The sequence below is a fragment of the Leuresthes tenuis genome, unplaced genomic scaffold, assembly GCF_036924035.1.
Source record: "Leuresthes tenuis unplaced genomic scaffold, fLeuTen1.0.hap1 SCAF_6, whole genome shotgun sequence".
Taxonomy (NCBI): Eukaryota; Metazoa; Chordata; class Actinopteri; order Atheriniformes; family Atherinopsidae; genus Leuresthes; species Leuresthes tenuis.
The window spans coordinates 3,873,982-3,899,709 of NW_027325360.1; the positions used below are offsets into that span (position 1 = coordinate 3,873,982).

At 42.0% G+C, this 25,728-nt stretch overlaps 1 protein-coding gene across 1 annotated transcript in view; it reads right to left on the reverse strand.

The window, feature by feature from the left end:
- Positions 1–25,031, reverse strand: part of adamtsl2 (ADAMTS-like 2) — a 35,193-nt gene extending 10,162 nt beyond the window's left edge. The window contains exons 1-11 of the mRNA XM_072387243.1: positions 24,822–25,031; positions 14,840–14,945; positions 12,065–12,207; positions 10,663–10,738; positions 10,358–10,460; positions 10,054–10,199; positions 7,334–7,457; positions 5,886–5,966; positions 5,630–5,805; positions 4,018–4,321; positions 1,803–2,148 (exon numbers count right to left, since the gene is read on the reverse strand). Of these exons, the coding sequence (XP_072243344.1) occupies positions 1,803–2,148; positions 4,018–4,321; positions 5,630–5,805; positions 5,886–5,966; positions 7,334–7,457; positions 10,054–10,199; positions 10,358–10,460; positions 10,663–10,738; positions 12,065–12,207; positions 14,840–14,944 (1,604 nt within the window). The 5' untranslated portion in view covers position 14,945; positions 24,822–25,031. The remainder of the gene's footprint in view (positions 1–1,802; positions 2,149–4,017; positions 4,322–5,629; positions 5,806–5,885; positions 5,967–7,333; positions 7,458–10,053; positions 10,200–10,357; positions 10,461–10,662; positions 10,739–12,064; positions 12,208–14,839; positions 14,946–24,821) is intronic.
- Positions 25,032–25,728: the final 697 nt, after the last annotated feature.

Sequence of the window (25,728 nt, forward strand, 5' to 3'; positions counted from 1 at the left end):
CCAGATAGTTTGGAAATGGCCTTATAACCCTTCCCAGACTGATGGGCAGCAACAGCTGCTTCTCTGAGATCATTGCTGATGTCTTTCCTCCTTGGCATCGTGTTAAAACACACCTGAATGCTGCAGAGCAGCAAACTGCTGCTTTTTGCTGCTGATGATCAATAATTGAGTTCATTGATTAGCAGCACCTGGCTGCTCCTTACCCTCTCAGTTCCTATGGAAGCAGTAAGAGTGGCACTTTTTCACACACTGATTCAGCATTTTGGCTTAGTTTTTATTAAATAAACAATGACACAGTCTTAAGACCTTGTGAGATAAATTATTTTCTTACATTTTTAGATATTAAACCTCTGACTTGAAAGAGGGTGAAGTGTCTTTTTCATTTGGCTGCAGAGTGCATGGAGCAAACATGTAAACTGTCAGTGCAGATGCTGAGTGTTGCTGAGAACCCAAAACCTGTGGACATAAATATCTTTCAAGGCAGCAGAGACATCTTCCAAAGATGCATTTTATTGAGGCTTACTCTTCTAAGGACATTTAAGGATACTTAGTAGTAAACAGAGCCTGAAACACACACACAGACAGCCTCCCAGACATCCTCCATGTGACAGCTGATTCACAGCCTGCAATCCAGCAGACACACTTTGTTTTTTCATCACATCACATAAAAGTCATGTGCACATTCTTGTCATAACATCGGTAGTTCCCTCTGCCAGACATTTATTTGAAAATTGCAGTTCTTTTTGAGTTATACCTCACCGGCATCCCTCCATGTCAGCCAGTCTGATTCCCACACATTATTTATTCCCCAGAGGTGACCATAGTCTGACAACACTCTGTCGCTTTTTCCATGATTTTTCTCACTTTTCTTGCAAAAACTTTGAATTATTTGTTTTTAAGTGTGACTGTATTCCCCCTCCTTCCCTCAGAGCTCCTCTGCTCTCCTCCTTTCCTCTCCTTTCTGTCTCTTAAAGGAAAGGGCGTATCATTGGATGTTTTATAGTTGCTGGCTGAAGCCAACATGAATTATAAATATGATGAATGCAAAACCTGCCAATTCTACCTGTCTGCCCTGCAGCATTTACAGTATCTGCCTGACCGCCTTTCTGACTGTATCTTCCTTCATGTCTGCCCACCCGATAAATCCATCTGCTAACTGCTTGTCTAACCTCACTGATTTACTGTCTGTACTGTTTATCTACCCGTCTGCCTGCTTTACTGCTGATATATAAACTTCTCTAAGGGCTTTGCTGCCTGCATATCCCTCAGCCCGTCTGGACATCTGTGGGTTTACCTGCTTAACTGTCTGTCTTTTTCCTGTCTTAACTCTGCATGTGACCGGACTGCCGGCATCTTTCACTGGCCGTTATTCTTTAAACAGAATGACTGATCTTTCTATTTGTCATCCTCCTTGTTTGACTCTTTCATACATTACTTGCATTTCCACTTGATAACCTTAAAGCCTGCTCTAACTTATTCCAGGACACTTTCCAGGGAGCTTCTTCTTAGCCTGCAGCATATTTCCCAAAGCAAAGAGCTGTTTTTTTTCTTTTACCATGAAATAACTCAGTCTAGATTTTAAGTCCACGATTTTCCTTATTTCTTTTTTCTAAAGCTTTTTTAGGCATTAGTGGGATTTATTTTAAATGGTGGGACAGGAAAACGGGAAAGGAAAGACTGGACTCATACCACTGGCTCAAACTTGGCCTGACTGCATCAGAAACCTTCAGCCTGCGGCATGCGGCCCCTGCTACAAACAGCTGCTACCTGGCCCCCCCTCAGAAGTGAGTTCTGACTGATACCTGGTTCTGTTGGAGCGGTTGGAAGTCCTTCCACCGCTCTGCACAGTTCTGTTCTGGTTGGTGTGATCGCCGCTGTCGTTGCGTTTGTAGCCCAGAGTGAATTCCATCGTGTCATTTAGATCAAACGGTCCCCCTCTCTCCAGGCTGCTCAGGCCCACCTCTGAGGAGAACAAACTGTCTCCCTCTGTTAAGAGCTGATTGGTGGATATGTTGATGAGCAGCTCGTCCGGGCTGAGTCGACCCTCCAGCAGCACCCTCCATATAAGGTTTGTGGAATCTGCTCCGGCATCCAGGGGTCCACCATCAGGGGCGGGTTTGGCAGTGCTGCCAGTATGGCTGCTGTTTCCTTGAAGGATGAAAATGAAGGATGTGAGCTTTGCTTGGAGAGACAATGTGATGCACAATACTGGGTAAAAGTCTTAAGCCACCCCTCAGTTCTTTATATATTGCCTGGGAAAAGGAAATATGTGTTGTGACTTATTGAAACATGCAAAAATAAATGTAAATACAGTATATAAGACCTAATGTACAGTTCTTAGGAGCTTGAAAGTCAGTATTTTGTCTGAGCTCCTTTATTCTCCAACACAGCCTGAACCCTCTGAGACCAGCTTTCTGTCATTTCTTTAAGGAGTCTTCAGGAATAGTTCTCCAGGCTTCTTGAAGGACATCCCAAAGCTCTTCTTTGGATGTTGAGCTCAGCCTTTTCTCCCTGTTTCCCTTCCTTAAGAACGGCTTCTTGACAGCCACCCTTCCATGGAGACCATTTCTGATGAGGCTTGGGCCAACAGTAGATGGATCAGCTGAAGGTCCAGATGCATCTCTCAGGTCCTGTCAGGTCACAGCTGGATTTTTTCCTCTTTCTTAAGGACATCACTTTCAGATCCTGTTCATCTGCTGTAGATAGTTTTTTAGGCCTGACACTTCTTCTTTTGTCCTCCACTTGTCCAGTTTCCTCAAATGTTTTAAGGACACACTGCACACCATGCTGAGATATGCCAAGTTTTCAGCTAATAGCTCTTTGGGAATCACCTTGTTGCTGCAGAAATCCTATTTTCTGTCTGTCAAACTGTGTTTTCTTTGCTGTTTTTCATAGATGCAACTAAAGAAATGGGAACAAATGATGTGTCTTTGTGACAGGCTGCTGGTAACAAAGTGCCTAAAGATCCAATTTAAAATGGCTTCTTTGCTAAGTTGTCTGTTATGTGTCGACACAACACTGGTTCATCCCTTGAGTTTGGAGCCTTTTTTATACTATATGATTGATAGGTCGAGGTTGGTTGTTGAGTGACTTAAAGAAACTAAACAAACCAGGACCGGACCGAAAAAGCAGCCAATATCCAAAGAAAAACTTTAAAAGACCTTCAGAAAGCCTGAAGAACTATTACTCAAGACCACTTTAAAAGATTACAAGAAAGTCTGGCTGCTTGGAATCAAAATGTGAAGAAATGCGGACTGGATCAAGACTTTTGCACAGTATTTTTTACATGTTCACACAGTATGAAATACCTTTCCCAGTATAATCCGATACAATATGACAACTTTTTTAAAATCATCCCATTTTTGTAAATCTGATCTGAACATATATGATCTATCAGAGTCACAACAGAGTCACAACATTATCATCAGTTAGCAGGATTTCTGCTGCTTCATTTAGAGAATATCTCACTGTAATGTTTATACACATTTTCATGACGTAGATCATTTTAAAACACAGTCAAAAGGTGAGGAATAAAAACAGAAAGAGAGTGAGAGTGTGATGGGAGTTCAACCCGTTTCAGTGAGCTCCAGTCGCTGAGGTTAGCCTGTGCAGAAAGTGCACGGCGAGTCTTTCAGTCACCTCTCTGTCTCAGCTCACCACCCACAGCAGCGGTATAATGGCCTCAGGAGAGCTCACACGAAGGCCATTACGGCTCATGTTTGAGATGCAGCCATTTTCATGAGACGGAAACTCTGAATTTTTCATCTCCTGCTGATCCTCTTTATGTGTCGGTCCCATGAATAATACAGAGCTCCAGGGGGCCATCTCACACACTTCAGAACTAAACTCAAAACGTTCCTGTTTTCACAGCCCTTCAATTAACAACCGTCTGTATGTGAGCTGATGTTGCATTTTTACGGGCCATTCATCACTTGTTGTACTGTATTTCACATGTTTGTTATCACTCATATGAGGTTTCAGTATGTTTGCATGTGGGGGAATGTGTGCCGTCCTCACCTGTGAATTTTGGGGCAGCTGCTCCGTCCTGGTCACAGTCGATGGCTGCTGTCTCTTCATACACTTCGTTGGTCTCTTGGCCCTTCTGCCCATCAGCATCATCGGTTCCCAACTGGCCCCCAGGGGCCTCCTGACCATAACTGCTGCTGTTAGGGGCCAGCAGGCCACCCACTTCCACAGATGCCTCCCCAGCTGAGGTGTCTGCTCCTGTGTAGACGGGTGGGGGTGGAACAGGAGGCAGGGAGTCTCGGAGGACTGTGTATTCGTAGGTGATGTAGGGTGTTCGACCGTTCTGGTTCCACACCTGGGATTATGAGAGATGAAAGGAAAGGGACTCGGGTCAGGATCCAGAAAAGGATTTTAAGAATGGAAAAACTCAGCTGAAGCAGCTTTAGGGACTTTATCGTGATCTATGGTGTTGAGTCGTTCTTTTATGGCGTTTATTTTGGTTCATTGGGTTAAATTTTGGGATGTTTTGTATCTTAGTTAACTTTACTTCCTGTTTTGTTTTAAAGTGGCTTCAGTTGGTTTTGCTTCCTGTGTTTGTTTGCCCCACACCTGGTTTCTGTTTATCTATCTTATTCTTCACCCGCCTTCCATTTCTCACAAACCTCTAGAAGTACATTCGCTTTTGTAAAACAGATGGAAGGAAAAAAATCTGATAAAAGTACCAGTATTAATTCATCTTATTTACTCAAGTGAAGAAATACAGGTTCATAGACATTATCTTGCATGTATGATGGAAATGGGTGGCAGGAACTCAGATTCATACCATTTGAACCCCCATGCATGTGATGTATAAAGTGGAAATTGGTAGTAAGGTGTGTTTTTAGCTTTACTATCTTTACTAACTGAGGAAAGAAATGAGCTTCTAATGTTCAACCAGTCCACAATTCTATAAAACAAATGAAGATTTTACTGGGGGAATATCATAAAACCCAGATCAATCAGGGTTGATTAAACCTTACTACATTTCCCTTATGTTGCAAATGCTGCTCGATATATCAGGCACACCCTGAACGTGACGCAGTGATCCAACAATGAACTGTGTTCAGCCAGCTGCTGACCGTTCAGTCAGATCAAATTCAGTCAACAGACACATAGAAGCACGGCACTGAAACCTGCCATTGCATAAAAAAAAGAAAGAATTTGCAAACCTTGCACACATGAACAGGGATTCTTAATGTCAGCCCCTAAAAACTCAAACAAAACAGGGTTTGTGGAGCCAATATGTGAAGGAGGAAATGCTAGCTGTGTTGAGCCAGATCGGCACATGACAAAGGACAAAACTGACCGTTTGAGAGCAAACTTCAGTGTTTTTCTATCAGTTTGGTGTTTGGTAGTCAGAGTTTGGTTTGACCCGTGTGGTAGAGTGAGCTCTCAGACCGGCCACTGTGTGTTCTGCCATACAGGGGAGTGTAATCTGTGTCCCGGCTGCTATAAACATGAATGTAAATTCATGGCTGAGAGGGGAACTGTTGTACTTTAATCACAGAAATGTCACACACACCTCAGGAAATCAGTTGGTGCAAAAAGATCAGAATATGTCTCCGTTAAAGCATCTTTACTGTAACCTTTCAGCAAATATTTAGCACAATCAATGAATATTTACCAGGATATTTATTGCCTGATCAATCGGGCCTTTGGCAACTATGTACTCAATTCCGGTCTCGTACACATCCATGGGCCGGCGGTACTTGAAAACAGTGCCCGCTGCGTGGAAGTTCTGGGGACTGTCCACCTTGTAGGCGCCGTTGAAGAAAAAGTTGCCTGCCTGGTCGGTCACAGCTGGGACAAAAGAAAAACTTTAAAGGTTTGCTTTCAGAGTACATCAGAGAAAATGTGCGTGAGGAGGAGGGAAATCCTACCGAGAACATCAGCAGATTTCTTCCTCTCTATGATCTGGATGTCCCAGGAGCCTTCAGGGATTTGGGTGATGAAAGAATAACCTTTAAAACAGGAAATCGAAGAAATAGTCACATCTTCCCTCTTATTTTACATGAAAATCTTGTATTTCTGTGTTAAATTATTAACTTAAGCGAAACAATTGTTTTTTATTTTCAGTGTTTCACTTGATCTTTTTATGCTGACACTGTTTAAAAGATAGCTGAGGAAATGTTAAATGTAACTAAAAACAAAATGCAATGATTTTCAAATAGTTTCAATCCGATGTTTTATCAAAAATAACAAAGAACGTAACAAAGGCTAAAACTGCCACCGTGTTACATGTAAAACTATTCAATTAGATGAAGAAAGAAACTGCCTGCAGAGCAGAGTATCCCACAGAAAACAAGTAAGTGGGGTAAAAGTGTACAATACCTCTGTACACACTATTGAGGCAGCACTTTAAAGCCTTTAAAGACAGACATAACTCTGTAGTGAAATCACAACACGGGCTCAGGAACACCTGTGAAAACTGTTGTGTCTGAACACAAAGTTAAAGCTCCAGCATGTAAAGAAAAATCACATTTAAAAAGGGTCCAGAAGGGCTGCTGCATTAAAAGTAAAGTAAAAACGGTCCTGTTGTCTGACCAATCAGAGCCTGAGATTCTGTTTTTTGGGCTAAAGAGAATCCTTTCCATTTCTTATCAGCCCACAGCATTTGGGTGCATTAGCATGAGCAGCTTACCTGTCTGTGAAGGCTGATACGTCCAGATGACTGACCGCTTTTAGGGAAAGCTTTGTTCATCTTAGCAAGCTGATGCCAAACCATACTCTGCATGTAACAGCAGTAGCTAATTGATCCAGGTGTGTGATGCTGACCCCTGTTCAGGAGCCCGCTGCATGAGTTTCCTATGTGCACGGCGGCCCTAAAGCATCATTTTTGGACACGCAGGTTCTGCTACGCTGCTAACTTTGCTAACAGCTGCATTTCACTTTGCAATGGCAAAGCTTTCTGGAATAGAAATGTATTTTATAATGAATTTTAACGCCAAACCATGATGTTGGCTGAACGTTAATCAAGTGCTTTAATGTGTAATCAAGGAGAAGTAGAACAAAGGATGTCAAGAAAATATTAAAGTTGGACTCTAACATGAGTTCCAGGCTTGATGACCTCCTTCCACAGACCATGTTCCACGTAGTTTAAGTGATATTCTGTTGGCTTTTACAATTGGAGCAGGCAGTGTGTCAGTTACTGAAGGATAACTGGTCTTATGTAGCAGTTACCTGTGCATTGCAAAGTGATGAAAACTGCTCCTAATCAAATGTCAGCATGTAATTTCTTTTTTTGTTCACACAACATCCCAACTTTTTGGAGATGGGTTTGTAAGACTGGCTGTGAATATTTGAGGGATGACTGAACACGGAGGCTTACCCAGAGTCGTGGCCCCACGGCGGAAGTTTCCGGTGACTCTGCTGCAGCTGCTGCCGTCTCCCTGGCAAACGCCACACTTATCCAGGGTGTTGGAGGAGAACAGCACCCCATCACATCCGATTGGCTGGGCAGCAAAGCAGGTGAAAGTGTCATTCTTTTTATTTGAAGCTGGTCCAAAAATATTTGATGTGGCATAAATCAACAAAGTCTTGCATTGCTGACAAACTCATATATATTTTATTCTATCTTTCATGTTTGCTATCTCCATGTTGTGCGTTTATATACAGTGGGTGCAAAAGTGTGCACGTTCCTGTTAAAATACCAGACTGTAATGTAAGAAAACATTTTCATCCTTTAATGGGACCAATAATCTGTGCAAATCAGTTGAAAAACAAACAAAAAACCCACGTTTCCCTGCTCCAGCACACCTGATTCTAATGAATGGGTCGTCCTCACCCTTCTTAGAGACCTGACCCATTCATTTCAATCAGGGAAACATAGAAAACATGCAGGGCGGTGTGCCTTGAGGAGCAGGGTTGGGAAACATTGGTCTAAATTTGGGGAATATTTTGGAATGAATTCTCATGGTCTCCTTTTTTTTTGTTGCATCAGAGGCGTTTTGTGTCCATCTTTTATATTTATTGTAAACTAAAGCTCAGTTATCGCCTCACCAAAAGAAATGGTGAACAAAAATGTCAAAATGTATCAGATGTTAACAGCAGAGTTTACAACAGTTTTATGTCTGTTCCCTTCTCCTTTTTGATGATTTTTGTCATTACTATATGTCTCTGAAAGCAAATTACTCAATTTTACCTCCAGGTGTGACTGAACCGAACATCTATCGTATTCAGCCCTCTGCAGAGCTTAGAGACCTGACCCATTCATTTGAATCGGGGTGCATTGAGATGCTGGACTCACCTCACATGTACCATACATGTGTGGAAGGGAGGAACTTAGAGCAGGCAAATGGGGTGGAGTTAATAAAAGGGGCTGGAAGGCTCATTTGGGCCTTTCTTCCTGCACTGAAACACCTGGGAGCAGCTGAGCTGAGGCCTTTGTTTGAAGCTGAGTTGGTAGGCTCTACTTTTTAGATGTTTGAAAGCATGATTTTAATATTACTTGATCACTAGAGAATAACCATTTGGCTGTTTATTTGTGGTATGAATTGTTTGTAGGCGTTCTGTGTTGGGAGGGGACTGATCTATTGAATGGTTGTTTAAAGACATCAGCCAAGAAGGCTTAAGCAGTGCTGAGATATTTTAAAATAGATTTTATTCTTTCTACAACAAAACTAACATGATTATCTCTGAATGTTGCCCCCAGTCACCTGCATGCCCAACTGGAACGAAGGCTTATGTTCCAGTGTGAGGTTTTCAATGGAGATGTGTCTAAAAAAGCCAACCACTGTTTTTCCAGGTTTATTTGAGTTTGTTTTTAATTTATCATTTGGGCAGGTTATTTTTTTGGAGTTTTCTGCCATCTTTAAGGGGGGGGGGGGGGGCAGTGCGGCCGTTTGCATGTGTGCTTTATTGTGTGGTTTGTCACTTTAAGATTGCAGTGAATAGGTAAATTGAGTGTAGTGGTATTTCAGTCATAAATTGTCATGTGTTTGTGATGTTTTGTCTTGCTGTGCATAACTTCAGAAGCCTCCCCCCCCCCCGATCGTGCAGTGTAGTCCCAGGGTTGTTTTCTTTTTAACCATCTCATGTTTGGTTTGATTGTATGTTTTTGTATTTTATAATTTACTCACTCTAGAGCAGGGGTCGGGAACCTATGGCTCGCGAGCCAGATGTGGCTCTTTTGATGATTGCATCTGGCTCGCAGATAAAAGAAAATATTCTCACTTGTTTTAATCCATCGATTTTTCTCTGCTCATGTCCTGTTCAGGGCTGCAGGAGCAATTGTCCATTATTTTAATTGGATGATACTGGACTACGTTGCAGCGTAAAACAGGTAAACGCCCCCTTTTGAATCAGTCTGCTCGGCCATTAGCTCAAAGCTAACCCTTCCACGGAGAAGATGGCGAAAAGAAAAAAAGATGAGTATCGTACATTTCAGGCCGAATGGACTGAAGAATTCGCCTTTGTGGAGAGAGCAAATTCTGCGGTGTGTCTAATTTGCAAAGACAAAATTACATCGATGAAACGGTCGAATGTAAAGCGGCACTTCGACACGCGCCATGCTACCTTTGCATCAAAATACCCGGCAGGAGGCAGCAGAAAGAAAGCGAGCCGAGAGCTACTGAGCAGGGTACAAGCAGCCAGCAGCAACCCGGCAAGGTGGCTATAATTCTGCTAGCTTTGCTGGATCTTTAGCAATAGTGAGGAACGGAAAACCATTCACAGATGGCGAGTATGCTAATAAATGATATGCTAATATAATATGCTAATAAATCCAGAGGCTTATTATACTGACATTTAGTTGAATTCACTTTTAAAATATATTATATGGCTCTCATTGAAATAAATTTCCAAAATTTTTTGCTTTCATGGCTCTCTTAGTCAAAAAGGTTCCCGACCCCTGCTCTAGAGGTTAGTATTTTATCAAAAAATATATTAATAAAATTTATATTCTTTGTATAGCAGTCTCTGGTTCCAGTTTATTCTGGGTCTGTGCAGTTAATGTCACTTGGTCACACATGTACCGTCCTCAGGCCTCTGCAGAGCTTAGAGACCTGACCCATTCATTTGAATCGGGCTGCAGTGAGATGCTGGACTCACCTCACATGTACCGTCCACACAGACGCCGCGGTAGCTGCTGTACTTGCAGGAAGTGCCGTCTCGTGCCATCACCATGAGCTGTCTCTGGCCGTCTGTCGTGGTGCAGTGGAGGTCACAGGGGTTGCTGGAGATATGAACGTAGTCATCTGAAGACGAGAAGGAGAAAATGGGCCAACGTCGCTGTCTTTTGTAAACTAACGGTGACAAAGTAAGGATTTCTGCTTCTAACCACATGGGACTCGACAGTTAAAGCCTGTTTAATCACCCCTGGCCTGGTTATTAGGGAATTTAATGGTGTTATTACCAGGATAGAGAGGTTTCCACTGGTAGTTCCTCCCATTGTAAAGCTGGGAGTTAAAGGACCAGCACTGCTCCTCTCTGAAGCTCCTCCCTGTGGCTGGACATTCCTGTTTATCACAGACAGCACATACCATTGGTCTAATTTACACTATTTCATTGTTTTCTTTCACGCAGCTACACACGGTCATGCCTGGATGCTGCTCAGTACAACCGCCATCCTCTGCTGTCAGTCAGTCAGAAGGAGGGAGTTTGTTTTAGTGAAGAGGGGGAATAGAATGATGAGGCAATAAGTGGAAGTCTGAGACTCACTTTGGTGTTGCAGAGATGATATTTCTTGGCAGTTCCTGTGCAGGTCATGTTGTCTTTCCCAGCAGCAACTTTCTTTCTTTGGATATAAAGCAAATATTTGGAAAAATAACAACATATTAAAGATCAAAGTTGGACAAAAAGTAGCAATTCCAAAATCTATGACTCTAATTTACGAATTTAATTATGATCAATCTACTTCTGTATGTTTTGACTGCAATAAAACATCCTTTTTTTTCTCTTCTCATAATGAAATAAGTCAAACTTGCATTTCAGTGCATGTGTTATATGTACCCTGGTGTGCAAATACAGTAAAGTCTATTCCATCAAGTACCGTTACTGTGCACAGATGTATGCGTTTAGCACTGATCCAGGGCTCTAAACTCGTGTAAAATCAAAGCAAAGCTCTGAAGGATTATGATGTTGATTCTAAAAATGTGCAAAAATACAAGTGTGTGGGTCTTCATTGTGTTTGTAAGAACAAGCCTGAATTAGTTTTACTGATTTTGGGTCATCTCACAGTGATGAACTGCAGTATCTCAGCCCCTGGGAAGTGCTTTGTTTTGAAGTAATCAATGATTAAATTCAAAGTTAGAGGCAGGGTTTGTATTAATGTAGCTTTCATGCATCACATCAGTGGTGTGCAATAATCTGCCAACCAATTTCACTAAATACAGGGTCAATTATCCACTATTACTTCTATATTTTCTAAGAGTGTATATTTTATCTCATTTTTGTTCTATATTTTTTATTTATTTTTACCCTCAGTGTGCTGACTCTTTCCTATTGTAACGTATAAGCTGCTGGAGGCTGAATTTCCCAGAAGGATCAATAAAGTTGAGACAAACTTTGAGTGAATATCCTCTAAACGACAGCTTTACAAACATGAAATTGTGTTTGCAGACAGCTGTAATACTTTTTTTACTCGGGTCATGGTTTCTGGATTTGTTTCTTTCTGCCTTATTTTCTTACTTTCCCTTATTTAATCTTTCTGTTCTCTTTATTCTTTTATCAAAGCTATTTATTCCATGTGGACTTACCTCCTGCATGTCTGCATCTTGGTCCCCTTTCAGCCCTCATCATTACATATTGAGCCGTTATGTGTCATTGTGTTTTTCAATAAGCAGCGACTTCTTCTATGTTCACTTCTGTTTTTTTTACCACTGATTGTAGTGCATCCCCTCCACTCTTTCCAGAGGAAACCAGAGAACAGAATGACACAGACTGAAGGCCTAGCTGGTTAGAAACTGAACCACATACTCAGTATTTGAGGGTTAAGCGCAGGATTTATGTTGCAGCTTTCCTCCCAGTTATCCAGATAAGAATCGTGTCTTCTGGCCTTACAGAGCTGTCATGGCGCCCATTTTTACATACATGTTGGTGTGTGTGCTGCAGACTGACCGACCTCTGTTTGAGGCAGTGGCGTTCCTGTGACATCACGCCCCCTCCGCAGGTGCGGGTGCAGGCTGTCCATTTGGCCCACTCGCCCCACCAGTACGTTGTCACCTCCAGCTCCTCCTCAAGGCTGTTGGAGGCCACGCCCTCCTCCTGCACACGAGCAGATACTGATTCACAAAGTGTCGCGGTTCGGGTCCCGTTGTGTTCTTTGTGTTGTGGTTAATCTGGACTTTAGATTTCCGTGTTTTCTAGTTTTCTTCACGACTTGTTTTTTTAATCAGATTTTCCTCTTTCGTTAGCTTTTGTTTAGATGTTCTGGTTTTGTTGGTTTAATCTTGATTTTATTATGTTCTTTGTTGGGTTTTTGTGTATTTTTTATTGTCATGACCTTTTTTCAGCTAATTTTACTTCCTTTTTCATTTTGTAAGGGCTTGTTCTCTTGTGATTCAGTTTAGTTTCCCGTCATGTTCTTGTTGCCAACCCGATCTTAGTTTCCTGTTAAAAACCTGCTTTGCTTTGTCATCAGTTCTGTTGTATATATTCTTCTTTGTTCATGGTAAGACGGCCGCTGTCATCCATACTTCTGAAGTTGTTTCATTGTTATTTTACTCTTTGCCTCTTCCTCTCAGCCTCAGTTTATTGACAGGCTTTTACTTCTTTTTCTGCCACCTACCTGTGTTCTGTTTTCTGCCCTCATCCAGCTTCAAACAGAACAAATAAAACACAATGTCAAGTCATTGCATTAATCATGGTAATCGTTCTGTAACCTATGAAGAAGTTTCTGAGGCTGCAAACATTTAGATTAAAAACATTTTCAACTTGTTTGCATGCTCTCCCGTGTATGCATGGGTTCTCTCTGGGTTCTCAGCCCCGTGATGGACTGGTGGCCTGTGCAGGATGTGCCTCTCGCCCAATAACAGCAGGGATTGGCTCCATTGAGGCACACTTTGCCAGGAAGTGAAACTGTGTCACAATCTCACTGATAAATCTGTGGTTGGTGCTCAACTTTTCATCTTCACATTTCAGGGGGAGTTTTCTTTAAGTGATACTTGGTTTACCAAATGGGCCAACAATACTGATATTGGAGCACCTAAGTTTAACCACAGTTTGGTCACATAACAATATATATTTAAAATTGTGCTCCTTGTACTTGTGGTTCTTGTTTTGTGCCTAATTGGACCTTAAAGAAATGTATCGCACACAAATGTATTGCTAGTTTTAGGAGTGAAGAAAGATGCGTTACTTTCAAAGTCTTCTTGGGTGTCTCAAAATAATGACAAAGATGAAGTTTCAGCACAGAAGACGCATAATGTAAGCAAACTAGCAGTTAACAGCTGTTACAGAATTATTGGTGGAGCTTCAGAAACAGAAAATGCAGGTGTTGCTAACAACAGCCTTCCATTCGTCGTAGTTTAAGTTGTTGTGATGTTAGGGAGGGTAACAACAGCAGCGAAATGTATGCCGGACCGTCAGAGTGTACGTCAGAACCTGAAAGAATCCAGTAAACGAGGTCAGTGTTTTGTGCTGAGGCTCCGGTGTGTGAAGACGTTCAGCATTTCACACATTCCTGATGTGGATTAGCAGCATTAACTTAGGCGGACGGCTGCATCCCTTTATTCAGACAGATTCATCAGAGTGACTGTTGGAATGTGCACTGAGCTCCTTGTAAAGGTGTGAGATAGAGCAGCTGTAGGAGAGGCCGAGAGACACTGCAAATACCAGACAGAGAACGTGAGAGAGAAGGCCGGGGGGAGTGATGGGCACGTGAGGGGAAAGATAAGTAATGATTGGTGAGCTGATGGGTCATCGGTGCCCTGATTAGTGTTTGGAGTCAACGCTTTTCATTGTTTACTGTCTTTAATGATGTTTTAGTATCTTAAAACACTTCAAACCATTTCCAGTCGCTGATCAGATGAAAATTCAGTTAAGATTCTGTTAAAATTCAATATATTTCTTTAATAAAAAAAATTAAATAAATACATTCTCAATCCCTCAGAAATGCTCATTGAGGGCGATTGTAATTGTCAGTTTCCACTGACGCTTACCTGAGCGTTTCCATTGGTGGAAACATTACTTATTAATAACCTGATAATTAACTTCCCATGTCATCGTAGCACAGTAGCTACACAATAATGTGACGTTCCCACACATTCATTATTCTCAAACTAGCAACACATGGCCTTTTTTTTTCCCAGAGATGTCACCAGAGAGTCTCTGGACATTTAAAAACATTTATGAGGCTCCATTTTATATCTGTAGTTAGAACAAATGCTTTCAATGCATATTGTATAATTAAAAAATATACAGTTATGTTTTCATTTAACTGTTTAGGGTGACAAGCATCTTTTTCTCCCTGGATGTGCAGGCGCTCTGGACCGCCCTGTCCCCCCTATGATTTCTGCAGAAGAAACATACCCACATGGATAAATGTTAATTGTTTCATGGTTGTGGGCCTGCAGATCAACACTGGTAGGCTCACAAATCATGCTCATCAGGATCAACCTTCAGATTTTCAGCAGCATCGTGAACTCTCTGCCACGAGAAGCTCAAACAACAGAGCTGATAGTATGTTTGGAGAAGCTGAACCTGAAACCTACAGAGACCTGTGACTTACAGAGCAGTGAGGCTCACTCAGAATGATTTCCCAGGAACAAAATAAGTTTTTTGTCTGGTTAGATATGAAATATTAGTCGTCTCCTTTCAGAATATGGTGCAGAATTTATTTGACGTGGGTGTGAATAACCATGGGACTCATAGAGTGAGGTGAGGTGTTGTTGTGTACCTGTAGCCCCCTGGTGGACAGGTTCCCCACAGACACCGCCAGCGTCAGGAAGCCCAGCAGGACCACACCTGTCTCCCCACACTGCTCCCATGACCACAGCCTCATCCTGATCCAACAAAGAAAGATTCAGTTACAGCCGTTTTTGGCTGTCGAGGAAGAAAAAGGCTGTCGTGATAACAGTCAGACCAACATCGTACGTGAAGCAGCTAAGATCCTCAAAACCGTGCAGACGGGTATTTAGAATGTGGGCCACAAACCTACCTGCGTTTCTGAATGAAAGCAGTGAGTGATGAGAGTTTAACAAAGACAGAGGGGCACGAAGGGAAACACCATGACCACTAATGAGTGCTTGTGGCCAGGCGCTTCTGTGAGCTGTGGGCGAAAGCCTACTGCCGAGACGTGTGGGTGTTTTTTTTCTGCTTCCAAACTCCCAGAAGGGTCTGAAGGTAGGTTTTTATTTCTTTTATATACGGCATGAGAACACTTTTGTGGTCATGAGATTTGCTTTTGGACTGCAGTGAAATCCCTCTCCTCTGACAACAGCTGCGGTTGTTTAGAGGGATACCTGCAGAGCTGCTGCTGCTGTCTTTTTACCTTTGCAGAGAGAGGAGGCTGTTGGACAGGAAATCACATCAGAGCCGATCCAACATTCAACAGAGCATAGTAGACAGAAGACTTTTTCAGACAGTGTTGCTAAGAACAACCCCACCCTATTTCAGAAAGTAAAGATGTACATGTTTTCTTGAATAAAAGTTCTCTATGCTGGCAATTAAACAACATTCAGACATTAAGACTTGTGCTACTGCCTTATCTCCACTGGACTTGTATCATGTGAGACTATATAAGGTTTGCATCTGAAAGATGTTCTGGATTACAGCGCCAAGTGGATTCTGAATGTAGCCCAATGCTTTCTGTCAGGTTTCCAAGCATGTCAAAGAAGCTTAGGCAAAAAAAACTTAAACGGTATGTTCTCAGACCGTGCACGAGGCTGCAGGTCTTTGAACGTGCAGGCAGTCCCTGGCAGGCTGCCGCTGGAGGGTGGAAGGTGACGCAGACAGGCTGCTGAGAGGCCACAGGTGCTGGAGACGAGGCAGTTGGACGGTAGAGGGGCCCGTGTAGAAAGTCAATTAAGCCCCAATGTGCTGGAAGGATGAAGGTAAGTTTCCTTGGACTTTACACAGGTAGGCCTTTGTTTTGCTCCTCAGACTATAAGGAAACGTAGATGTCTGAATGTAAAGGCTGGCATGAACAGGCACAGACACACAGGAAAAGGAGGGTCCCTTCAGGAGTTTAGAGACTTAGCAGTTTTAAATGGTCCATCACTGCAAAATCTCAACCGTAATCCAGCAGTAGCATCCAGTTTCTTCTTGCTGTTGTGTGAGTTCTGTATGAACAACGTGCCACCAAAGCCATTTATCTGTTACATATAAATCTAACAGGAGACTAAAAGTGCTGTTTAACAAACAAAAGCATATGGAAGACTAGTCTCAGGCCACCGTCTATAAACTGATTCAACATCTGAATGAAAGCACCTTATGAGGTGTTCATTCTCAGGGGAAAGTGGATGAAACGTGTCTCTAAAATCTATTCATTCTTGATTATGGACACCTGGAAGGGTATTGTGTATTTTCCACTTGGCTTCCCCCATTGTGGGACAATAAAGGAAAATCTAATCTAATTCCCACAGATATATTTATGTAAATTTGTCATCTTTTAGCTGGATTTGTGTTGGTTTTGTCCAAATTTAAAATCATCAGTGTGGGTTTATATCCTAACAACTGCCAAATTAATTTCCATCCATCCATCCATGCATTTCCTATACCTTCATACTCCGTTGGTCGGGTTGCGGGGGGGCTGGAGCCCAACCCTGCAGCCAAATTAATTTGAGCAACCAAACAGCACAAAAAGATGGCAGTTTTACAATAAACTCTGTTTGTTAACTTTGTTTAAACTTATCTCGAAACAATATCCTGTGTCTACACACTTGTTTTTATATGATGACGCCCACTTTCCACGTCTTTAAATTAGCCACAAACACTAAAAAGGCTGACGGAGACCCGGCAGAAGGTGTTTTTCTATGATAAATGATAAGAGATCACTGGTTTTAGACAACATTTACTCTTTCTTACTTCTCTAATGTGCTCTCACACACAAATGGTTGGGGTTGGGGCATAAAAGTGCACGGTTTCTTTAAGGATTAATGCACATAGTTAAGTCTTTCTGTTGCAAAAAAACAAGGTTTCACAGTTACAGAAGTCTGCATGATTACATCTTTCGCATTTTATCACCCGTCATGTACTGCTTTACAGAAAAAAAACAGCAAAGGGACATGATGACACCTCACTATTTTACAAATATTCATTTACACTATTTTCCATTGTTTTCTAAACTGAATTGAAAGTATTTCGATTGAAATTCTTAAATCCTTTTTTCATGTAGAAATTCAAATATATCAAATATCTAAACAAGATGTCAGAAAACACTCAAAATCAGCAAAAGTTAAAGAAGAAGAATGATTCCTGTTGACTTTCTGTTCACTTCTGAACACACGCATACATTCACATCCAGGGTTTGTGGGAAAGAGCTCCTCGTACATCCCATCCTCAGGTCCAGTGAGGCAGCCTTGTTAAAATAAGCAAACAGCTCCTCCTTCCCTGTTTGCAGTCTGGCTTTCTCTGGCACTAAATATTGGTGACAGGTGTCTTAAAGCAGGCGCAGCAGCACCTGGACTTCATTATCCAACCAGACACAGCTGGAGCCCGGCCAGCTGCCAAACACACACACACTCACAGAGGAGACGGACACTCTGTCAGACACAGCTACACATGTGTAAACACTCAGCCAGTGGCGTGACTCAATGCACACACACACACACAGAATGGCCTTTGTGCACGCTCATGCTTGAGCCCTGTGCACGTACAGGTATGCAGACGCCCTGACATAAAATGCACACACACAAACACACGCACCTTCTCTGACTGTGCCTTTTTTGTTGCTCACACACATACATTCGTGTGTGATTTTTAACAGAAATGTGGGTCTAAATTTCAGCCTAAAACTCGGCCCTTACCCTCACATGACCCATTGAACGTGCACATCGGCACCCAAACCGTGCGCTCACTTTGCTGCGGCGTCCTCAGTCTGATCATGAAGCGCTTCTGGGAAAAAATTGCTGTATTTCCATATGAATTGGAGAACTTTCAGCAATGACTCCATTTTATCCGACACTTTGTCAAAAACCATATTGACAGCTTCTCTCTGTCTGCATCCCACAGCATTACCACACAGCTAAACAGCTCTTTACTTTCACTGCAGCCCCAATATAAGCAGCTGTCACCTTTCCCGCTTTCATGATAAGTTAACAAAAATGTGTCTTAACGCTACAAATCTTCTTGTAGGCATGTTCTGTGAATTTGACCTTTGACCCACACCGTAGTGCACGAAATCAAGAAGGGATGCAGCCTAATCTTGTGGTGGGGTCAGCCGTTACTCTCGATGTGAATTAAGTTATCGCCAGAGTACAAAAAGTCTCAAATATCCCTTGTTAGCAGAACACACAGCTGATGCAGAGACTCTACAGTAGTTTAAAACTTGTACTTTTACTCCTGGACAACTCTACCTGCAGCATTTCTTAAAGTGTGACTGTTTTGCATGTGAAAGCGTGTTACATTCAGGTCAACACGCCCTTCTGCTGCTGCCTGTTGGGCTTGAGTTCGCCATGATAAGCTTCTTTTAGCTTGCTGAAGCTAGTTCTGGGCAGTGTTTGTCAGGACAATTTGTTTTGGGAGTGTTGTGTGAATAAATGTAAAATGTTTGTCTCCTCCTATGCTGATAGGAATATTTAAAAAATATCCATTTAAGGTGCACTTAGAACATATTCGATTATTTTTCTATTAATCAACTGTTAACTGTGAACAATCATATAGAAATATAATCCAAAATACAGTATAATCTTAATATATATGCTATGTGTGGAGGTTTAAAACAGCTTTTAGCCAACATTGTAAACCCCACGACTCATAATTTGGCATCTTATTTTCTCAGGTGTCCAGCAACAAGCCTGCAAACACACACACACACACACACACGCACACACACACAAATACACACATAGACATTTAACGCTTTTATGTACTCACTGGGGAAAAAAAATGTTTTTTACATATATTAATCTTAATAATAATCCATTTTTTTAAAAATATGGTCAAGATATCACTTCTGGGTAAAAGTATCAATATCTGAAGAAGGAATCCCATTACATATATTTACTTTCGGCTTTACATACCAAAACTAAGCGGCAGAAAAGGCTCCGGCAGGCTTACTTTGTTCGATAAAACATTAATGATTTCAAAAGAAAGTTGCATAAAGGCACAAACGTACTGAAGACCTATAGAAACACACCCAAACTTCTACAACTTTCCATCTCAAGATCTCTGCAGGTCTCTCTGGCGCGCACACGTGCGCGCACACGTGCACACGCACTCATACACAGCCAGCCTGCTGCCTCTCTTGTCCAGACAGGGTCTTCCTCTTTCCTCTTTCCCTCTGCTGTCGTTTCCCAGCAGCCAGGCAAGGCAGGCAAAGAGGACAAAAGTAAACACAGTCCCCTCATCCTCCCCATCTCCCCCTCCCTCAGCCCTGTGCCGTCCCCACACTGACGGACCCCTGGGGCCCCTCGCCTCTCCGTCTTGTTTTTGTAGTGCTGGCAGCCTCAGCAGACAGACAGACAGCAGAAGTTTGTCCCCTGAGAGGCTGGATTGAAGCAGAGCGGTCAGACCGATATATCAAACCAATGCTGAACATTTATGATCTAACTCTGGATTTCATCCAGGCACCGTTGAACACCTGTAATATGAATATCACGTCTTAAATGAAGATTTCACAGAGGCTCAGAATGTGTTAGAGCTTGATTTAGGTTCTGTCAGCCGAAGACAGCTTTTGCATTTTGTGGATCAAACCATTTATTTCAGATTAAAACCATTAATTTTATTTATTTTCAGATGAAAAAAAAAACATCTGTTGCAGCTCTTCAGTAGGTATCATAACAGTGGCCCAATCCCACTTCCTCTCATTGGCCCCATTGGCCCCAGAGCTTGGCTCTACCCCTCCATTTTGCATTCAAGGCTGGTATGTGCCCCTTTTCTTTGGAGGATCAAGTTGTTGTGTCATCTAAACACCGTGTTGAAAGGCCAAATGACTTCTACAACTCGCTCCACATAAGAAAAGGTGGAGGTCAAATGTGGCTGTGGTTCTGATGGAGTTTTTTCTTTCAACCACTGCGTCGAATCTGCCGGTTTCCTTAGCTTGGCAACTTTCTTTTTGATTGGCTCCGTGTGAATTGGACTAATTTGGCATTTCATGAATTCGTTTGAACTGGACTGTAGCTTTGACTTGGCTTGAGATGACATTTGTTGTGATTTGGCACTTTATTGATAATCTTAAATGAATTGAAATGGTTGGAAAACCATGGAACATTGGAATTGGACCATAGAGACAAGAGAGAATAGAGGATACAGGATATTGATTACTACAGTCTAAATCTGTTGGAAATCTGTCTTTAATGTCACTCATATATTATTATATATTAATTATAATTAATTATATATTATATTAATTGTAGTGATTCAATGCAATCTGAAGAAGACTGATTATTTCTATAATGTGAATATTACAGATGAAGATCGGTTTATTTCAGATAGTAAAGTTACAAAATCATTGTATTTTAGCTTCCAGATTTTGTTGAGGTTATCATAATTTCCTACAGCATAGTTTTGTTGAGTCTTATTTTTTTTGGCCCTTGCCCACCCTGAGGTTCCCACCCTTATGGTAACGAAATTAAAGAATTTTATAGAGCACCTTCCATCAAAGTGCATGCCAAAGAGAGATGATCATAAGCAAACCCGGGGGAATGTGAGCTGCTGCAGACCTCAAAAGCTATAGAGCATCACAGAAGTCCAACCTCGATGTTACAAAGACACGGACCAGAACCTCAGCAGCCGTGAGTCACAGGAGAGGTCTGATCCCAGGTGAAAGAAAGCTGTTCTTGTCTCCTTTCTAATGTGAATGTCAAATAAAAGAGCTGAATGAACACCAAGAGACAGCGGAAACTGATCATACTCACGACTCAGTCTTTCTCAATCTTGTGAATATTTTTCTAAATAATTTCAACAAACTTTTAAATCTAATCAGTCTTTTCTTGTGGTTACGAGAGACAAAGGAAATATGGGGGTTTTTTTCACCTTCGGCGGGCCATAACGGCCACAAAGTGATGCCAAACGACTCCAAATTTCACATCATGCCCAACTGTCTGAGGCATTAGTCTACATTGCATTTTTTCAAGCATCTACACTGTTTTATTCTCATCCTTTTAATACGTTTTTTACTCAAAGTGGCCTGTTTGAACCAATAAGCCAAGGTTCAGCTGCTAAAACAAGCCATTATAACCTTTTTTATTCTCAGTTGTTGTAAGTTTTTGGGGCTAAAGTGCACTCACAGAGTTAAATCCAGTAACTACCACTGTCTCCCGAGCAGAACACTGTGGTGGACCACACATTCTGATTATAACGAATTGATGAGATATTTAGACTAGTTTATTATATTTAACTGGACTTCAGCCCCACTGAGGGTGAGCTACCAGCTACCCTGCAGTCAGATAAAATAGGCCAATCTCATCTACTTTTGTTCAGAGGTTGTTGCCATCACTTTCAGAGCCTTTATTTGAGATGTTACAGTCAGTAAATGAGTGTTTCTGTGAGCAAAAAGTAAGCTGTGCCTGCTGTTTCAGCCCTAATACCGCTAATACTATGCACTATGCATACCTCCACTACATGGCACTCCCAAAGAAATTTCTTATATATTCACTGTTAAGAACTTCCTTATTAGTGCTTTGAGAAAAGCAGATGAATAGATACCAACGATATGTTCCCATGAGACAAAAGACTAAACAGAATTCATCAGGAAATGATGACTTTGACACTCCAAAAATGGACTGTGTTGAAAGAGCTCACATACTGCTAACAGCAAGCCGCCATAGAAGGTGCTGGACCGGCCAACCGGAGCAATGTGGTGCGCAGCAACTTGAGCCCTGTTTTGTTGTGGACACAGGAGAGACAGATTGTGACATTTGTGTCACAATTTTAATATAAAAAACTTGTACAACAGGTGCATCAAGAAAGGTCACAACTCAACAGGTGTTTTCTATGTGAGAGAAAATGCTGAAGAAAAGCTTTAAACTCAGAAAATCAGTCACAAATGGAGGGTTTCAGCTGGTTAGGGTTAGCCGCTGCATACTTAAAATGTCTTAATACTGAAAAACAGTATGACACAATAGGGATTAGATGCCTCCCAGTGTGTCAGTGTGTGTCTTCCAAAGCCACAAAGCCCATATTGACTCTTGGAGGAGATTACAGCGGTTGTGAGAGTCTTCTTGTCAGGAGGCAGATTCATTCCCTCTGATTTCTGCTTTTGAGCCAAACTCTCAGCTGTACACATGCAAACTGGAAAAGGGGATCGGGGCTCTCCTCAGCCCCTTGTACATGACAGAAGTCCAACTATGATGGATAAGAGACAGTGAGGATTCAGAGGATGAGTAAGCCAGGCTCTCTGAGAAGCTGAGGAGAGGTCAGAGGAGTTTAGTTGCCCCCCTGGGGCAAACAGAGGCTCAGTTAAATTGCTCACACTTGAACTCTGACCTATTTATTGACTCACTCTTCAGAATTGGATTTCCCAGGACCACAACCAGTCTGAGTTTGTCTGAATCAGTAACACTCACAAAGAGGGAGGCTGATAACAAACAAAAACAGGCACTTTTACGGATTCACACACTGCAGGTTGACCGTCGTTCTCACAAGGATAAAAACAGAAAATGAGCACTATGGGTAGTTATCGTCTGTCAAAACAAGCAACTTCAGCTTTTTTTTACACAAAACAACAACAATACTTAGATTAACGCTGAAAACACCAAGTACATAAGTGTTGACAAAGTGGATACCACGATACGTTTCTATGGAGACCTGAAATCTCTCTTTGCAGCTTGAAAACTTCTCAAACTAGCTGCTTCTGCCAGAGAGGGCAACAGGGTAGTCTCACAGCTAGAGAAAGAAGTCTCCAGTCTCTGCTCGTTTATTTCAGCTTGTAATGTTTGAATAGCTGCTTATCATATGTGTAGAAGTTAAGAATAAAGGTGAAACACATTTATGAATTCTACAGTGACAGAGATGGGTTGGAACTAAGGATTCAGCTCCTTTCTCATGCTTATCCCTCTCTAATAATAACTTTACCTCCTCAACAGCTCCGTTGTCTTCTGGCATATCACAGGGCTCAGTCTTTGGCCCCCTTCTGGTCTCTATCTCTCATTAAGTACCCTGCATTACCCTGTTAAAACTCAGCTGTACATCCTGATGAAATCCACAGATCCCAGCAGCCTTGCTAATCTCACAGCTTTTCCTTCTGACATTAAGACCCAGATGGCTGAAAATGTCCTTAAAGGTCATTGTGTTTGGTCTTTCAAATGATATTACACAGGGTGCTGAAATCTAGGAGAAGCTTTTGATTCTCAAGTGAAATATCTTCTGTCTTTCTTTCAGCTGCTAACTTTCAAAACTCTTTTGTCTGCTCTCACCTTGGCAACCATTATTCACGATACTTAAGAATCAGTGTGAGCTCTTTCCCTCGGTCGTCTCAGTTGGTTTAAAACTCTGCAGCTGGACTCATTCACGTGACAAAAAGGCACAAAAACTTCAGCAATGTGCTCGCCTCCCTGTACTGTACTGTTAGATTTCATATTGATTTTAAACCCTTACTCACCCTCAAAGCCTTAAACAGCCTTCTTCCCAAATACATCTCAGATTTATTGACCTGGTATGTTCCCTTTCAACCACTGAGATGTGCAGATACTGCCCTGCAACTATTACCAGATCACAGTTTGAGATAAAGTGAAATCTGGCCTTTTCCGTTGTAACTCTATCCTGTGGAACTCTTTACCCACACCATGTCTGAAGCTAACTCCTTCCTTAATACTTTCCTCTTTGAGAAATCTGATGGATTTATCATACATTTTAGTGTTGTTTTCTTGTAAACATCCATCTGATCTAACTCATCTTATCTCTTCTTGTACAGCACTTCGTAACATTGTTAAAAAACGTGCTTAACAAAGAATACTTTATTATTTTGTTTGCTGTAATTGAATTGTATGTTACTGTTACCTGTATATATTCTGTTCTTATTCTTATAATAAAATGCAGCACAAAGAAACACAAGCAAGCCTTCCATCATATTCTACCCAACGCAGAGTTTAAAGATAGCTTGGGCCAGCTACCCTTAGCTGAGTTGGATGCCTGAGCAACTGCCACAGACTCATTATGTTTAGTAATGATCCAAAGTGTGCCTACTCTTAGCAACAGCTAGCAACTTAATCTGATGTCACATTTCTACACTGTTAAGAGTGCGTTTGGTGAGTGTTGGAGTTGAAACTCAACAGAGAAGATGTGTGGTGATTTTATCCTTGCAACTCTCTGCAGCAGTTTGGAGCCACGAAAAACTAGAATCTACAGTTTGACAAGTTGTGCTGGCATGAATGTGAGCCTCTACCTCACCGGTTTACACACATACTGTCATACTCACACACACATATCTCCCAACAGCTGACAAGTTTCCAGACAGACTTGGGCCTCTCCAGGAATACACATGCATGCATGCCTGCACAAAAACACACACTCCTCTGAGAGAGAGTCAGCATTATTTTGTGGATTTGTTTTGGTCTGGTGCAAAATACAAGTCTCATTGGCTCTGGTGTGCCTCGTAAACACACACACACACACACACACACGCAGAGCACAGGCAAACCACAACAGCACATGTACAAAAAGCCAATTTGCACACACACGCTGGATGAGAAATTACACAACTCACACAAACTCTAATATAACATCCACACAGTAAGACTCAAACACACAGAGGAGGTTACAAATATTTACTCACTCACCTCGCCTGCAGCAGTCCAAGGGCGTCTCGGTCTGTGTTGAGGATGCCGCTCAGCGTGTGTGTGTGTGTGTTTGTGTGTGTGTGGGATGTGTAAGTGTGTGTTTTCCTGCCAGTGACAGCAGTGGTGTGTTTTGGTGTGTTGGTGAGTGCTGCTGTCGCTGTGGAGTGAAGAGGGAGAGACAGAGAGAGGGAGGAAGAAAGTGAAGAAGGGAGGGAGGTAAGGTGTGCTTTCCCTGCATCCCTCTTCCTCCTCCTCCTCCCCAGCCAGCAGGAGCAGCAGAGTGGAAGCAGAGGGAGAAGGTGGGAGGATCAGAGGAGTTAGAGTAAAAGAAAAAAAGCTGGATAACTGCTCTGCTTTCATTTTCTGACTGCTCCCTCAGTCTGAGTTTATCTGCATCTCAAGTCCACCAAAGCACTGGTGGATATTGTGTGTCCATCTTTTCTTATGCTGTTGGGATAAAGAGAGAATCACTCTCAGACACAGACAGCTCGGAGACAGAAGGAAACTCCTTATTTCCCACAGTACCCTCTTCCCCTGGGTCCTCTGCCTCTATACTGAGCTGAAACTTCCGGATTTGGATATTTTGAAAGCTGATAATTTCTTCAGTTCTGCCAAATTAAATATTATGCTTTCTCAATAACATTGGTACACAGTCATGTAAGTGCACTCCATGGGAACCTCTGATTTGTCAACATATTTAAACATGGTAACCCTAGACCCTCTTTCAAACTTTGCCGATAGTCATATGCAAAGGAAAATCCACCCTCTGTCAGTTCTTAAGATGAAGTAAACATAGCCTCAGATAAGCACCACACGTCATTTTGCACATATTCATCATTTATTCAGCAAAAACTAAGCCAAATTGCATTAATGTATTAAACTATGAGTGTTGCAGCAGTCCGTGTTT